The following is an 18,773-nucleotide window of genomic DNA, read 5'->3' as shown; positions in this document are numbered from 1 at the left end:
AGGAATTTTTTAAAAGTAGAAACTAAAAAGGATGCAGTCTTCAACCATAAGGCAGTCAAACTAGAATATAGTAAAAATTTTAAAAGTCAAAAAAGGTTCCAAAATTTTAAAATACTCTCCCAAATAAGACTAAAAAGTCCCACGGCAGATTATTTAGAAAACAATGACAAGAAAACTAAATATCAAACATGTAATTAGAGGCAAATTCACAAATTTAAACTCTTATTAAGAAAAAAAAACCCTCACAAACCTCATATAAAACTTAGAAAATTATAAAACAAAACAAATCTCAAGATAATATAATAAAGAAAAAGCAAATCAATAATTTATAAATAGAAAAAAATAGCAATAAATTCTACAAACTACACTAAAAAACAAAAGTACTTTAAAAAACATACACAGGATAGCAGAGGGAACTATATTCAATATCCTGCAATAAACCATAATGGAAAAGAATAGGAAAAAGAATGTATATATATGTATAACGGAATCACTTTGCTGTACAGTAGAAATTAACACATTGTAAATCAACTATTCTTCAATAAAATAAATTAAAAAAAACATATACAGAAGAATGTCCTATTCTTAGGCTATACATATAAATTATGCATATAAAATATTTGCGTATTTTATATGCAAATAAAAGTGTTATGATGAATGAAGTGTTATGATGTCTGCAACTTAATTTTAAGTGGTTTAGAAAATATAAAAGAATATCTACTATTTTCTCTAAGCAAACTACTTATCCTAGTTTTTCTAACCAAATGTGACAAAATTGGTGAATCTAGGTGATGAGTATATAGGTGTTTGTTATACTATTCTTTCAACCTTTCCATTCATTTAAAATTTTGCGAAATAAAAAACTGAGGAAAAAGATATGCTAACATTGAGGGTATTTAAAAATAAGAGCTTAAGCTCTTTCAAGTAAGAGCTTAACTAAGCTTTATTAAGCAATAAATTCCAAGAAAATATGTAATGTTTCATTATTTTCTTACCTAAAATGTTATGAATATGATTTAATTTCTCTTTAGATTTTCTTTTCTAAAGTGCTATGAACCAAGGAGTCCCCAATGCTCTAAGGTAAAATGAAGATAGATCATCAAGATTCCTGATTTTATGGTGTTTCAGAAAATATTACAGTGAAAAGTCATTTTTAAAAGCTTACATGTAAGCTTTAAAAAGTATAAAGTATACATGTATACTTTAAAAGTATACATGTACATGTATACTTGAATTACTTTGAAGTGAAAAATTAAACAGAAAAAGTTGATTGGACATGATCCTATAGAGATTTTGTAAGCATTTAAGAATAAAAATATGTAGATGTTTTAATTGTGTAAATATAAAAGCTGGTATGCAGAAGTCATTCTTCTTTGTACTTATTCATTTTTAATGTTCTATAAAGTGAAATGTGAAGTAATATTTCCCTAGATGGCTTTATGTGGATTTCAATCATATTCTAACTCAAATATCTGCATAAATATCAGCTTCAATAAAAAAAAAAGGTTGATTGGAAATATAGCAGGTCCTCACTAAACATTCTTTTGAAAGTGTGGAAAATCCCACTAAGTTTCTGTGCTGACACCAAAGCACTTATAAAGGGGCCAAAACTACAAAAAATGATCTGAAACTGAGTAGATTTTATAGTACACTGCACCCTTTAAAAGGTCCATTGTGCATTATAACACAAATCTACATTTTTATCCTCAAACTTTATCTAACTTTATTAATCCCAGAAGATTTCTAGGTTAGACCTGATTTGAAAATCAAAGTCTAAAACCCATGAAAACTACAGTAACTATTTCTACATATGTGAGATTCTATTGAACTGGATTCAGACATAAAAGTTAGCTGCTACTTGAAAACGTATATACAGAAACATGGGTCAAATTTTACAGGCTCTTTTAGGAGTATATATAATAGGCCATGAGAGTCATAATTTATTATGGTAAGAAATACTATGATAGGTTAAATACATCAAATAGGCACATTCCAAATCTTCCTTTAAACTACAGTTCATGTCCTTTCTTCTTGATAAATGCTCCCTACTACAAGTCCTAATGTACCGTATTTTACAGCTGTAGAATTTTTTTTCCTAGTGAAAAGTTCTATCTCTTGATCTCCACCACTCTCAGCAAATGAAACCTAACAACACTATCACCTTTGATTTTAAAATATGTGAAGCAGGGCTTCCCTGGTGGCGCAGTGGTTGAGAGTCCGCCTGCTGATGCAGGGGACACGAGTTCGTGCCCCGGTCCGGGAAGATACCACATGCCGCAGAGCGGCTGGGCCCGTGAGCCATGGCCGCTGAGCCTGTGCGTCCGGAGCCTCTGCTCCGCAACGGGAGAGGCCACAACAGTGAGAGGCTCGCGTACCGCAAAACAAAAACAAAACAAAACAAAACAATGTGAAGCAGTCAATATTAACAAAAGTGAAAGAAGGGGGAGAGAGAGAACATTTTAGTTTTTGACAAATATAATGATATTATGTGTGCCTCTGTAAAATGGGAAAGTCAACATTAATAGAAACTTGGAAAGAACTTTTACCTTATAATAAAGGACAAGTTAAGAAAACCAATCTTACTCGCTTACAATTACACTTACAAGTGATCTGGAAAAGCAGGCTGGAGGCCAAGATTCTTAAATCAAACAAGCAATCTATCACTGAGAAAAAACAAAGCATGTTTCTGAGAGCCTCATAGCTGACATAAAATGGATTTGTGGTATGTTATAAAATACTAACAGACACCCTTTGAAAATTACTTCAAAGTCTTTATTCTGGCAGGTTTCTGCTATAATATCTGGACACTGTTTAGTTTTTTTGTGTAATGTCAAAATATACACCTGACTAAACATTCTTATAATGAATAAAGGACAAGATTTTTAACTCTGACTCTCATTTATGAAATCCCAGGAATGAAAATTTTCGCTTTCAATATTACTTTTAAGGACTGTTTGAAAAGTTTAGTGTAAATTAAATTTTTATAAAATAAAATACTGATTCACCATATATAATATATATTTTTACAAGGGTGTTTAGGCTGTAACATTTCTGGAAGCACAAGATAAAACTATTAATAGGAGTTCCATAAGAAAACAATTGCAGACAGATGGGATTTAGTGTTCCTTTATACAGTTTTGTAAACCGCTTTAATTTAACCAAGTGAATACTTTAATTTGAAAATTTTAAAATGTCAACAGGTTTATCTGGGCAGCAGAATTATTACTATGATATTGTTTTCTAAATATTAAACTCAGATTAATCATTTGTAAATTATCTAATTACTACCTGAAATTAAACTGCCATTTAGAATATATATACTGAGACATATTATGTCTCAATTTCATTTTTTGAGAATCTGCCTTAGTTTCATTTCTATTTCGTGGAAAGAGTCATAATTTACATTTTTAAAAAACTTAAGGTCCAGTTGAAGAAATGTGCTTTTTCTCCCCTGTAAACTTTATTTTTAGTTTTATGCTTTAAGACATTTCCCTTGAATCTGATCACCTAGCAACTCACTTTTATCCCAACCAATTTATTCTTCATGCCAAGAGAGAAAATAAATGGTGATTACATAACAGCAATATAAGAGACTGAAAAATAAAATATTCCAACAATAGTCTGTTCTGTCAGCATGATGTTCAATATATCATCTGAATGACATTTCCACTGATATGAGTATTTTATCTGATAGTGCGGGCAGACATAAACAATTTCATGAATATGTAAACTATAGGTACAAATGGTAGGAAAGATTAAGAAGGAAACTAATTTACCTGCAAGTAATGCGGACAAATGTTAGATACTGGCTGGCTATAAGAGCATTAGTGAAGTTCTGATATACAAAGGCATTAGTGGTTGAGTTCTGATATACAAAGGCATTATTGGTTGAGTTCTAATACCCAAGATGCTAATCCTCAAGTCAGATAATTAAGAAAGATCATTCAACTGATTGTATTTATCACTTTGATACAGAAGAAAAACCAGCTTAAACTACTCAAGAGCAATTTCACATTACAGCAGTATTAGAACTGGATCCTGAAGCAATGTGGCAGTACAGAATTATAACAAGGGAATTCTAGGTGATTTAACTAAAGTAAGATAGTCTCTCCCATACAGGCAAATAAAAACACAAAACTAATACATTTCACTCTCCCTCAAAACATCTTTCTAGATTAGGAGTCAGCAAAACTTTTCTCTAAAGATCCAGACAGTAAATATTTTAAGCTTCGTAGGCCACATATAATCTCTGCAAATTCTTTGTTTTGCTTGCTTTTTAAAACCATTTAAAACTGTAAAGACATTCTTAGTTCACAGGTTATAAAAAAAAAACAGGCCACAACTGGATTTGGCCCATGGCCGAACATCGTTTGTTGACCCTGCTCTGGATAGCCCCCTTTTATCCAAAATGAGGCGGACCCTGAATGGGCATGTAATGCTGTCAGTGCCCCTTCATCTGCACACTCATTCTAAATCAAATCCTTGTATCATACAGGTGGCAACAACAGAAACAAAGCAACAACAAAAATAAACCTTTAGTATTTCCAACTATGTAATAAGAATAACATCACTCGTGGAAATCGCCAACTTTTAAGGAAGATATATTACTTTCTTTGAAATCTTTTAAAAAAATCTGTTACCTCTGATAATTATAAAAATAAATATTTTTATGGAATAGTTATATTGTATTAGATACAATTGTAGACAGATTTTTATTCCTTTTTCAACAACTTTATTGAGGTATACTTGATAACTTTATAGAGGCATATTTTGCATATTACATTATTCACCATTTTCTAATTTATAATTCAATGATTTTTTAGTACGTTTATCAACCAACACCATAAATCAGTTTTAAAACTGATGATCCCTGAGGCACATTTACTGTTAATGCCTGTTTCCTCCCAACCCCTCACCCTAGGCAACCACTAATCTACTTTTTGTCTTTACAGTTTCACCCTTTTTTTGGACATTTCACATAAATGTGGTTTCTGCATCTGCTTTCTTTCACTAAGCATGTTTTTGAGGTTCGTCCACATCATAGCATGTATCCATAGTTTGTTCCTTCTTATTGCTAAACAGTATTGCAAGGGATATGTTGCACATTTTTAAAGTGTCAATTTATTAAGTTTTGACATATGTATACACTCAAACCATCACCAGTCAGGATAACAAACATGTCAATCATCCCCCAAATTCCTTGTGCTCCTTTGTAATCCCTCCTCCCCCACCCCATCCCAGCCACCTTGTCTCCAAGGCAACTACCAGTCTAGTTTCTGTCACTATACATTACTTTGCATTTGCCAGAATTTTACATAAATGGAATCACACAGTATGTACTCTTTCTTGTCTGGCTTCTTTCATTCAGCATGATTTTTAAAAAATTCATTCATGTTAAAGCATGCATCAATTGTTTCTTTTTATTACTGTATTAAAGAATATTCAATTGTATAGACATAACAAAGTTTGTTTATACATTCACCTGTCAATGGACATGTGAAATGTTTCTGGGTTTTGGCTATTACAAATAAATCTGATATAAGCATTTGTTTACAAATCTTTGCATAACCATACGTTTCCACTTCTCCTGAGTAAATATCTAAATGTGAAGTAGTAGGATCATATAGTAGGTGGGTATTAAACTTCTTAATCTACCAAATTGTTTGCCAAAGAGGTTGCATCATTTTACATTCCCACAGCAGCATATGAACATTCCAGTCGCTCCACATCCTCACCAACGTTGGTATGATCAGTCTTTTTAATTTTAGTCATTCCAATACATGTGTAATGATATCTCATTGTGATTTTAATTTGTATTTCCTTAACAACAATAATGTTGAGCATCTTTCAATATGTTTGTCATTTGTCTGCCGTGTGTTTGTCACCCCTTAGTGAGTTGTGTTCAAATCTTTTGATTTTTAAAACTGGATTGTTTTATTGTTGAGTTTTAAGAGTTCTTTATATATCGTGGATTTATCAGACAGATGATTTACAAATATTTTATCCCAATCTGCAGTTTACCTTTTCATTTTCTTAACAGTATCTTTTAAAGAGAAAAAGCTTTCAATTTTTAAAAAGTACAATTTATCAATTTGTTCTTTTGTGGATCATGCTGTTGGTGTCATATCTAAGAAATTACTCCCTGACCCAACATTTTCTTCCAGAAGTTTTATAATTTTAAGCTTTACATTTAGGTCTTTGACACATTTTGAGGTAATTATATATGGTATGAAGTGTGGATCAAAGTTCATTTTATCAGATACAGATATCTAATTGTTCCAGTGTCGTTTGTTGAAAAGACTTGTTTCGCCATTAAAAATGCTTTTGCATCTTGTTTTAAATCAGTTGTCCATATATGTTTTGTACTTTTTTTTTTTGGACTCTATTCTGCTCCATTGATTGTTTTGTCTCTTTTGACATCAACATCCCATTGTCTTAATTCCTGTAGCTTTATAAATCTTGAAATCAGATAGACCTCCAACTTTGTCTTTTGTTAAAGATGTTTTGGCTAGTCTAGATCCTTTGTATGTTCACATGAATTTTAGAATCATGTCAATTCTACAAAAAACCTTAATGGGATTTTGACTGAGAATGTACTGAATCTATACATTACTTTGGGGATAATTGACACCTTAACAATATTAAGTTTACTAATCCCTGAACATGATTCATTCCATCATTTATTTAGATCTTCTTTATTTAATTTCTCTCCACTATGTTTTGAAGTTTCCAGTGTATGGATCTTTCACATCTTTTGTCAGATTTATCCCTAAGTATTTCATATGTTTTAATACCACTATAAATGGTATTCCTTAGTTTTAAATTTTAATTTGTAAATGTTCATTGCTGTTATATAGAAGCAAACTGATTTCTGTATATTGATCTTGTATCCTTCAACTTACTTAACTCACTTCCTTGTTCTAGTATCTAGATCATGTCATCCTTTGAAAAATGAGTTTTACTTCTTCCTTTCTAATCTGCTGCCTCTTTTTTTTGCCTGACTACACCAGTTAGAATCCCTAGATTAATGCTGAACAGAAGTGGTGAGAGTGGATATCCTTATCTTGTTCCTGATCTTAGGAGGAAAGCATTCAGCCTTTCATCACTATGATATCAGCTGTTGCTTTTTCTTAGATGCCCTTTTTCTGGTTGAGGACATTAACTTCTATTCCTAGTTTTCTGAGACATTTTAGTCAGGAACAAGTGTTGGATTCTGTCAAATGTTTTCTCTGTATCTACTGAGATGATCACATGACTTTTGATTTTTAGTGTGTTAATGTGGTAAATTATAATGATTGATTGTTGAATGTTAAACTAACCTTGAATTCCTAGGATAAGCCCTACTCATCATGATATGCTATTCTTTTTACACATTGCTGGATTCTATTTGCTAAAGTTTAGTTTATAATTTTAATATCTGCATTCATGAATGATGCTGGACTGTCATTTCCTTTGTCTGGTTTTGGTATCAAGGTAATGCTAATTGCTTTAGGTGGGAGAGTAAATCAGGTCCCTGTTACTCCATCTTAGCCAGAAGTAGAATTCTGTTTAATAGTTATTAGGTCATTATCTCATCTACTCCTTCCTAATCTAGAAAGTATATATCATTATCAACATCATTTTACATATAGGGAAAATGGGGAATGGGGGAAAACTGAGGCTCAGAGAGCAAGGTAACACAGTTCTAATCTGCAACTAGGATTTGAATCCACACGTTTGAATCTAAAACCCATTCTCTTAACCTCCTACTATACTATACTATTTAAATAGTACTCAGAAAAGATTCTCTTGAGACACACAGATTAATTTCTTTTTCATTAAGAAAAAGCATTATATATCTAAAAGATCCAGGTAGTCTGGTCTGGAGCCCATGTCTTAATCACTATGGTATTTGTTAAAAAGAATGAATGAGATGCCATTGTTTCTTATACACTGAGTTAGGATCTATATAAACTATTAACACTACTCAATATACTGAAAACATTACTTAAGAAAAAAGATACATCTAGGAAGAAAGAGTCTTATAAAGATACTTTACAGACCTAAACAGACCAACTAAAACAGTAACAATAGGTGTTATCATTCTAAAATTTTATTTAATCTTTGATACCACATTGTGAAATAGATATTACTATATAAATTTTATAGATGAGGAAATTTGAGACACACAACATTAAGAAACTTGTTTGGGAGGAGGGGCAATATAGGAGTAAGGGGTTAAGAGGAACAAACTATTACATATAAAATAAGCTACCAGGATATATTGTACAACATGGGGAATACAAACAACATTTTATAATAACTATAAATGGATTATAACTTCTAAAAATTGTGAGTCACTATATTGTACACCTGTAACTTATACAATATTGTACATCAACCATACTTCAATTAAAGAAACATTTAAAAAAAAGAAGAAAAGAAACTTGTCTAAAATCTGCCATCCCTTAAGTACCAGAACAGGTATTCAAGCCCAAGTCTCTACAGCTCTAGAATAGTCTCTTAAAATTTGTATTTGGTTTTCTGTTTGTGTTTCACATTGCAATGTTGCCATCCCTGAGAAACAAGACACACTGCCAAGGGCCTTTTGGGAACAAGGAAATTCCAACATCAGATTCAAGCAGAGCTCAACGCCAACTGAATTAGAGCTAAGCTTTGATGATAATGAAGGCGAAGGGGGGTTTCCCAATCCCTGACTGGATTAAACTTGCTTTGCCCCCTTTCTAAAGCAAGTTTTCCTTCCATAAAACTAGATAAGTTCCTTTTATATATTTCTGATGATTTACAATAGGTACAGCTCAATGAGTTTGGACTACCAGTGGTGGGCTATAATGCAGAATTGCTCTCAGGAGTAGGATGGGAGGAGGAATAATAGCTCTTCAAATAACCCCAGTCATGAGGCAAGACAGGCTGAAGAGCCTGGACTCTTGAGGAGACTCCCAAGGTGTAAATACCAAGTATGCCTCATACTAGCTGTGAGACACTGGAAAAATTACTTAACCTCTTTGGGCTTCCATCCCTTCACCTATAAATTACAGATGATAATTTACCTCTTATAGGGTTCAGGATTAAAAGACAGAATATATGAAAAATGTCTGGAATAGTACCTAGCACTTGGTAGGCACTGTTTAAATTTGGCTAACAATATTATTATTATTCCTATAGTTACTGCACAGGAAAAAATTACATACATTAAATAGGCACGTTAGAAATTCTGTAGGATTAAGAAATATTGGCAAAAAACTATATCTTTTGAAACACAGTCCTATAAAAATCTGATTTAGCTATATTAGTATCCCAAAAATGGCTTTGGAAATTAATTTCCAGCATCTTCTGTAAGTGGGCAAACAGCTTTTAAAACACAAGCAGGGATAATCAGAAACAATTCATTAAAATAAAGCAAATTACTCAATTCCATTAAAGTAGCATTAAATACTTACTATGGACTCAGCATTATGCAATACTCTATAAGGTACATGTAAGATCTAGACCCAACTCCCAAAATGCTTAAAATATTAGCAAAAATAACATAGAATAGACTAATAAGGCAAAGTACAAGTAAATGTCAGAGAGTGGCACATAACTCTAGAAAAGAAGGAATTCTAAAGCACCACTAAAATTTATGAATTCAACTCATAAAAAAAATTATCTATGTATATATTTAGTGCCACTTCTAATGCTACTGACAAGGACAAGTTCAAAGGGCTGGTATGTTATAAATTATTAATGAATCACTTAAGCAAAAAATAAAAGGGGTTACTGAATAATTTTCACTATAACTTACTGTTCCTATTTTGGTCTCCAGAAAGTTCTCCCTTTCTTCATCTACCTTAATTTCATGTCCAGTTTTAAATAATTCAAGCATTTTGGGGATGTCTCGGCCAATGGAATCTGGTTAGAAAAGGAGAAAATCCAAAGTTACCATTACATCTAAACAAGTAGCAAAAATTACTGAGTAAGAGAAACATTCAGGGCTTCCCTGGTGGCGCAGTGGTTGGGAGTCCGCCTGCCGATGCGGGGGACACGGGTTCGTGCCCCGGTCTGGGAGAATGGCCCGTGAGCCATGACTGCTGAGCCTGCGTGTCCGGAGCCTGTGCTCCGCAACGGGAGAGGCCACAACAGTGAGAGGCCCGCGTACCGCAAAATATAAAAAAAAAAAAAAAAAGAGAGAGAAACATTCAACCAAGTTAAGATATAAAAAATGATTTGTGGCAGAGAGCCTTTAGGGGGGCCCATTTCCTGGTGTTCATGCCTTTGTGTTACCCCTTCCCCTTGCATATGGATGAGAGTTGCAACGTGCTTCTAAGCAAGAGACAGTATGATTATGCATACCTGATTACATTACATAAAACTGCAATGCCTATCTTGGGGGAGTCTCTCTTCCTACTGGCTTTGAAGAAGCAAGCTACAATGTTGTGAGGGCATATGGAGAGCCATGGGTCAAGAAACTGAGATCTTCAGTCCAGAAACCTGCAAGGAACTGGATTCTGCCAAAAAGCCACATGAATCTGGAAGGGAACTTTCCCCAGTCAAGTCTCAGATAAAATCACAGCCCCAGCTGACACCTTGATTGTAGCTTTATGAGACCCTGAAGCAGAGAACCTAGCTTAGCTGTATACATATTCCTGACACACAGAAGCTGACATAGTAAATGTGTGTTGTTTTAAGCCACTAAATTTGTGATACTGTTGTACAGTAATAAATAACTAATAAATAAGTATATACAATGATGATGCTTATACTTTAGAAACACTGATGACAAATTAAAATAAAACCTATAAAATAACACATGATAAAAGCTGACAGTGGAGTCTTGAAATCTTTGAAGAACTTTTTACTTTGTGTGAAATTTGTCTGACCTGCCTTACCATAAAGAAGGGAAGGAACTAGAAAAGTAGCAAGATCTAGCAGTAGAAATAATACCTCAGTGAGTGGTACAATCTGGAAGCAGCTCATTGCTGCACAAACGGTTACAGAAGCTGGCAGGAAGAAAGAGTTAAGAATTGAGACTTTATTGGATTCGAATGTCACTTTGTCCTCCATTAGGGTGGAAAAAAAGATGCAACTGAATTAAAGAAAGGAGAAAAAAGGAATCAAGGTAAAAACTAAGAATTTTCAAAGGACCATGGAGGAGACTCCAAACATAAACTATACCTTCTTAATCTTTAATCATTAACATTTTAACTCAAATTCAACACATAAAATAACATATATTTTTTAGTTTTACTTTAAACTTTTTTAAATTTGTTTTTTATTGAAGTATAGTTGAATTACAATGTTGTGTTAACTACTGCTCTACAGCAAAGTGACTCAGTTATACATATATATATTCTTTTCCATTATGGTTTATCACCGGATATTGAATATAGTTCCCTGTGCTGTACAGTAGGACCTTGTTGTTTATCCATTATACATATACCAGTTTGCGTCTGCTAATTCCAAACTTCCAATCCAACCCTCTCCCATCCCTCTCCCCCTTGGCAACCACCAGTCTACTCTCTATGTCCCTGATTCTGTTTCTGTTTCACAGACAGGTTCATTTGTGTCATATTTTAGATTCCACAAATAAGTGATATCATATGGTATTTGTCTTTCTCTTTCTGACTTACCTCACTTAGTATGATAATCTCTAGTTGCACACATACTTCTAATATTCCACAATACCAAAACTTAACCTGAAAAAATTTCAATTGTGTACCTAGAAAATGTGATTTATTTGAAGGGTAAGAAATACAATAAGGAACATACCACTAGAGACACACCACTCTCAGTGTGTCTCCAGCAGCTCTTCCCATGATAAGTCAATATGAAAATCTCATTATATACAGCCACTATGGAAAACAGTATGGAGGTTCCTCAAAAAACTAAAAATAGAATTACCATATGATCCAGCAATCCCACTCCTGGGCATATATCCAGACAAAACTATAATTCAAAAAAATACATGGGGACTTCCCTGGTGGCACAGTGGTTAAGAATCTGCCTCCCAATGCAGGGGACACAGGTTCAAGCCCTGGTCCAGGAAGATCCCACATGCTGCAGAGCAACTAAGCCTGTGCGCCACAACTACTGAAGCCCGCATGCCCTAGAGCCCGTGCTCTGCAACAAGAGAAGCCACCACAGTGAGAAGCCTGCACACCTCAATGAAGACTAGTCCCCGCTCACCGCAACTAGAGAAAGCCTGCACACAGCAATGAAGACCCAACGCAGCCAAAAAAAACCCACAATAACGAGAAATCCGATGATAATGGGAAGTGGAGATTAATATTTTATATAGGATGGTTACAGAAGGGCTCTCTGTTTAATGTGATATTTGAATAAGAATGTGAGCCAGGCAAATTAGCAAAAAGCATTACAGACAGATGGGACAATGAGTCCAAAGACCTGAGAAGGAAGAACACTTAGTGCATATAAAGAAGGGCAAAGAGGCCACTATGGCTGGAGTAAGGGAAATGAAGGAGAGCAACAGAACCAGCTGTAATATATCAATAATTCATCTATAATAATTATAATCATACCTAATCATCATTGGAGTCTTTTACACATAGTTTTTAAACTAGCACATGAGAGAGGGAAATTTAGAAAAATTTCAAATTGGTTACCCTGCAAAAATTCCCTGTGTTTTAGCATTTTTCTTTATATAATCAAATTGTTTCAATAATGCAAGCAATACTCTGAAGTACAGCATGTCAATCTATGAGTTAAAAATAATTTACATTAGATTTCAATAATTTTATATCCATTACTCTCAAATATGATACAATACCAACTTCCATACAGAAAGCCGTGTCCTACTCAGTAGATGTGAATACTCTTTGGACAAGTCTGCGGGAATATCCTTTTGACAAGACTCCAGCTGGAGCACTGATGTTCAATCCTAAGAACTATGTGTTAAGAGGAACACACAGTAGTGGGTCCAGTTTTCTAATTATATCCCTTACCTGCCAACAACTTAGCATGCTTTAAAAGAATTCAACTATTTCCACATACGTCATAGTACCTACTATGGCTTAATATGCGTAATAGAAAACTGATTCCATTAAGTCAAGATATTTTTCATACTAGTATTTTTTGTTTAGTAAATGCTAAAAAATAAGATTAGGAATAAAGAAAATCAAAAAATATCAATAAGATGTATCTATATTAGATATGAAAGAATTTCAGAGGGCATTTGTATTGTGGAGAAAAAAAAGCTAAGTTGACACGCAAAATGAAGGCCAATTTCTTCCAAGAAATTTTAAAAAGCAAGTTTTAAATGTCGTTTTTTTAATAAGATAAAAAAGAAATACTCAGAAAACAAGCCAAATGTGCACTGGAAAAATAGAGAACTTGCCTATAGTTACGTAAGCAATTAAAATAAAACAAATAAAACTGCAGCATTAAACATGCTGCAAAATGTGCACATTCAATCCAGCCAAGTTGGTTACACCCACTCCCACTAGAAAAACAAAATGCAAGATAAAATGGGAAACTAATGAGCTCAGCTGCAGGGGCTTGTTTGTTTGTTTTTTAATTCCATCCATTTGCTCAAAACGTAATTTCTATTTTACCCTACGTCTTTTGTTGGATGTAAGGGGAATCAAATGTTCCTAAACAAGATTCTGAATAAGCTCTAAAAATGCATAATACAAGCTTCATTTGTTCTAATGCACATCTGGTGTATTCTGCTTTCACATTTTTGACAGGTTAATCATTTGTCTTCATGTTTAAAGAACACAAATGTTTTGCCAGTGCTGTTAAGCAGATCGTGTGGGGCTGAAAAGAAAAAGTTAGGGAAGGAGAAAGGTCTGCCTGGTTTTCCAAGATGATTTGTTAAGCAAATTGGGGAGGCTGGGCGGAGAGAACATACCTAGGTAACTTGACCATGGTATACACAAGCTATGATTCATTATGAAAGCAGAAACAAAGCCCACTAGTAAAAATAAACATTTTCAAAAGAAACTTTTCTTATTTGAAATAAAGAAATAAGTTATCTGAAAACCTTTCAGTCCCAAATTTTGCAATGAAAATGGTAATAAGAAACCTCAACGCTAAAGAGAATTGAGGCCAAAAGAGTTATTCAAAGAATGGATAAAGCAGCAAAGGTAACAAAATTAATTTCTGTGAAAAACCAGTTAACCGTGCAAAGCGAGGAGCAAGCTGAATACAGATATATTCAGTATTCAGTTTCAGTTTTAATTGACTATATTTAATATTGTTTGGCTTTGTTGAGCTTGAATTTAATTAGAAAAAAATATGAGAATTATTTTCAAATTCAACTGCAACTCTGGTTTAATTTTTAAAATAATGTTCAATTTCAGGTCCTACTTAGGAAAAAATGTAAGTGTGCTTCCATGAAAACACACACTACTGTATTGGAAATCCCTAACAAAAAGTGTCAAACCTCAGTCCAATATCTCAAAAGGATGTGTTATTCAATGCAGGCTATCAAGAATAAACAAAACACTAGTACAACAAAACTGAAGAGTACATTTGAATTTGCTTACAGCATAGAACATGATCTATAATTCAGATGAGCATTAGTGGTTATCACGTATGAAGAATTTTTTTTAGCTCAACTAGAGTTAAAATTTGAAGACCAATCTACTAAAATGATTTTAAAATACTTGCTCTTTTACCTCATAAAATTTTATTTGAAATAACTTCTATCTATAGCAGATATCCAGCACCATCTAAAAGAAACAATGTCTGCAAATGAACTTACTTTTCTTCCCAGATCTACTCCCTGTTTCCATTAATGACATCAACTTATTAGGAGAGATTCCAGGGTTTAAATCTCAGCATCATTTGACTCTTCCCTTTCTCTCTCTCAACATGTCCATTCCTAACTACTTAGTGCAAAGTCCTATTATCTTTGACATCTGTCCTCTTCACTCCAGTCTCATTATGAAGACTTTAGTTTAAACATTACCTTTATCAGTCTCTGGCAATTGCACCTGAACTGGTCTCCCTGCATCTACTTTTGATTCATGCCAATACATCTTACAAACTCTTGCTAAATTAAAGCTCTGGAGAATCCCCCACCTTAAAAACTTCTAAGAGATTCCTGCTGAATACAGAATAGAAGTCCAAATTTATTAGGATCTTATTCAAGATTCTGCTCAACATGGCATCAATCTACCTGTCCAACATATTCTCTTTCATTTCATAGGGGTACCATTCACTACAGCCAAAGAGAACTAATTGATATTTCTGGGATGTAGCCTATAATTTCTAACTTACTTCAGTGTCTATGATTAACAGATTCTTTCCACTTAAAATAAAATCCCCCTTAATCTGATCACCAAATTATTCAAGGTACAGTTTAAATGTCACCCCCTTCAGGGTGCCTTCTCTGATTTCCCCTCCTATGTATAAATTCCTCCTCTACTGAACACCTACAGCACCTTGTGAATTTATCATATACTACTTCATACTTTATAACAAGGCTATTTATGTAGCAACCTTACTTCTCTTACTAGGTTTCATAAGGGGGAAATATCCACAAGGGAAAAGTTGCTCAAGGGAAATAACTGCAGAACCATACACAGTAAGCATTCATACATATATGTTGAATGCTAACATAAATGAGAATACATGTTATATTGATAAAGAGGTATAAAATAGTATGATGATAACATACGTAGTGGGTAATATGTTCCACTAATTTAAAACTAGAATATGGCCTAAATTTAAAGATCTGGTATTATAAAGTCACTAGGTCTTCAAATTACATTAAATCACCAATATTAATGCCAAAGGAAAAAAAATATTAAATCCATATGTTCCTATATAACACAAAACTCAAACACCAGAACATATTATTTATTCCACACATATATTAGCAATTTTGTTTTCTAACTAAACATATATATAGAAAGTTGTTGATAGCATGTTGAAATAGTAAAAGAATTCTCCCTTACTTCGAGTAAGCTTAGGAAATCTGTTTTTCAGTTTCTTCCTTAATGGATTAAGCTCCGGCATTATTTCTGGAACAGCTACATAAAAGTCTGGTTGAATTTCATCATCCAAAATCTAAAAATCAGGGGGGAAAAGATATCCTTAGATTGTATAAAAAGCTTTATCCTTCTAAAAATAAAGTCTAACGTAGCAATAATTTCCCTTATAATTTAGAAAACAGCTATTAAGCACAATTCTTTAACCACAAGGATCATTTGAACACATTTATCAATTATAAAAACCATCAGAAGCAAAACATTTTCTGATGTTTTCTTTTAAAAATAGCCACATCCGTTAAAAACAAACAAATAAACAAACATTTAATGGGCTTAATTCTTCCATGGCGTTATGTGTGGCAAAGTGTTACAAGCTAGAACATATCACTGATGTGTACACGGCTCATACAGTCCCACAAAGTTGAATTCATATGTCCATCAAAACTGAAGGAGTATGTTGAAAATTTTGTAATAGATCACATGTAAAATTAATAACCACTAGCTGCCAAATCACTAGCAACTACACTGTTTCCTTAAATTTGGAGCATCAGGAGAACTGAATCTATAATTATTTTCACAAAGAATTGAAACCAAAATTCTCTTTGCCTCCAAAAAATGAAAGAGGAGTGGAACGGTCAAAGACAAGTTTACTTATAGTTTATTATCCATACTCTATTTCTATTCTAAGAGCAAAGAAAATAATTTCAATTTTTAAAAGACATTTTAAATTAATTCAGGCAGGCACCCAAAATAATTGTTTTACTCCTACAGTATACTCCATTTAAAAATTCAGTTGATTATAAAATGAAGCAACTTTTTAGAACAATACTGCCTGGACAACAAACATTTTACCAATGATTTTTTTGCATAAAGTCTTATCACAGTATGTCATTCAAAGCCTTGGTTTGGGGTTACACACTGAACTGTAAAAACCTGGACCCTGGCAAAATTAAGTGTGATTCTGGAATTTTATCTTCCTGTTACTATTTCTTCTTTTTACAAATTCTTTACTCCCTAAACAACATACTGTGCTCCCCTAAACAATAACAACTTACTTTAAAAGAGAACTTATAACATGCCAAGCATTCTGCTAAGCATCATACATGGTTTAGTTCATCAAGTCTTTACAATAAATCTACAGAGAAAGTACTATTGACCACACATTCCAGATAAGGAAATGGAGGGCTTAAGGAGGACGAGTCAATCTGTGCACTTTTAAGAGGCAGACCCAGAACTGAAACACAGGCAGTGTGGTTCCAGAACCAGGGCCCTCATCACTAGAAACATGAAAGCACAGGCAACTTTGAAATGTAAAAGAACTGTATGTGACATTTCTACTCCAACATCTTCTAATACTGATTCTAAAACATGTTCCTTTGAATTAAATTTAAAATTATGTTTGAAAGTTATGCGATAGTTAACCTTAAGGTCATATCATTGAATAATATAAAACTATATGGATGAAAAGCATGCATGCTTTAGAGACAAGTAAAAATGAAACTATTTAAAAATCCCTCAGAACCAAGCATACTTGTGATATTTCACAAGTATTGTAATTAAAGCAAAATGAATTTAGTAAATAAAGTCTTACCTAAGAAATGACTAAAAGTTCAGTAAATTCATCCTACATTTACCTATTATAAGCACTAAGTAAAACAGTATTGATATTTAATTTAAAAATACAAGAATGTGTAAAAAAAAAATTGCAGCCATGACACTATTTACAAAACTGTACTGAATTTACTTCACAACCTGAATACCTTTTGAAAATAAAATGGATGAGTTTTAAAAGATACCAGGGGGTAATCTGCAAGAATATATTGGTTTTTATGCCTTATATAGGTGGCATTTTTCCCTCTAATAATAGATCATCAGTGGGGCACCTAAAGAGAAATTCTGTACCTGTAAAATTTTACTTACCAAATAATTTCAAAATGCACCTGGTTTCCTTATTTGGGTTACTTTTTTCAAAATATTTTATTTAATGAACTTAATGATACAGAATACTTTCTGCTCCCATACCATTTCTTTCTTGAGAAGTAACTTCTTACTTAACATTTAAGAAGTGGAGATATCTATTCAAACTCCACTGTTGCTATGACTGTTCTATAAGATACTCTTATGCTTGCGGAAGAAAACAGATGGAAGGCAGTACACAAGTTTAATAAGAATAGTTCGTTCTCTGACTCTGGGGTCCAAGCTACACTCTCAAATTCCAAAGAATATGTGGTATTGTTTATTTTTTAATATTAAAAGAATTTTAATAATCTTACTAAATTAAAATTTATGATACATGAGAGAGAATTGGGTACCACCCTCTGACTTTGACCTAGAAGCTGTATGAAAGTACAATCTCTTCATATTTTCCATTAGTTCTGCTCCCCAAAATAATTCTAGAGATTCTCCTTAAAAATCCAGAATCCACACCAAATTTAGAGAACTACTGGGGTAGAAAAAAACACACTACAAGCACTGTTGTGCTTGGTCCAGTTAATGGTCCAGTTAAAACTTCCCCCAAATCAAAATCTGGATACAGGACAAAAGATAAATTTTCATATCACTTCCTCCAGTTCTAAAAACAAAACAATAAGTATTCCACAGTCTAAAGGATTAAATTTAGAAGAGAAGATTTTAGAGAATGTTAGGGAAATCTTTTGTATTTCAGAAATAACTCCCAAAATTCAACAGATGTGCCTCTTCTCCCCACGTCTTTTTTTTTTTTTTTTTTTTGGCCACGTGGGATCTTAGTTCCTTCGTCGGTGAAAGTGAGGAGTCCTAACCACTGGACCACCAGAAAATTCCCCTCCCCACCTCTTTAAAAAAAAAAAATGTTGTCTT

At 33.3% G+C, this 18,773-nt stretch overlaps 1 protein-coding gene across 7 annotated transcripts in view; it reads right to left on the bottom strand.

Moving 5' to 3' along the window:
- MRPL1 (mitochondrial ribosomal protein L1) overlaps positions 1-18,773 on the bottom strand; it is a 70,264-nt gene that overhangs the window by 29,071 nt on the left and 22,420 nt on the right. For all 7 annotated transcript variants that reach the window (XR_012332079.1, XR_004526705.2, XR_004526706.2 and 4 more), the window contains 2 exons: positions 15,903-16,014; positions 9,785-9,891 (listed from right to left, as the gene is read on the bottom strand). Coding sequence is in view for 4 of the 7 variants with exons in the window: in XM_019932771.3 (XP_019788330.1) it covers positions 9,785-9,891; positions 15,903-16,014 (219 nt within the window). In the remaining 3 variants the exon portion in view is untranslated. The remainder of the gene's footprint in view (positions 1-9,784; positions 9,892-15,902; positions 16,015-18,773) is intronic.

Source organism: Tursiops truncatus, chromosome 5, assembly GCF_011762595.2.
Source record: "Tursiops truncatus isolate mTurTru1 chromosome 5, mTurTru1.mat.Y, whole genome shotgun sequence".
NCBI lineage: Eukaryota > Metazoa > Chordata > Mammalia > Artiodactyla > Delphinidae > Tursiops > Tursiops truncatus.
The sequence above is the reverse complement of the archived record's forward strand: the minus strand, read 5'-3'. Positions and strand labels throughout refer to the sequence as shown.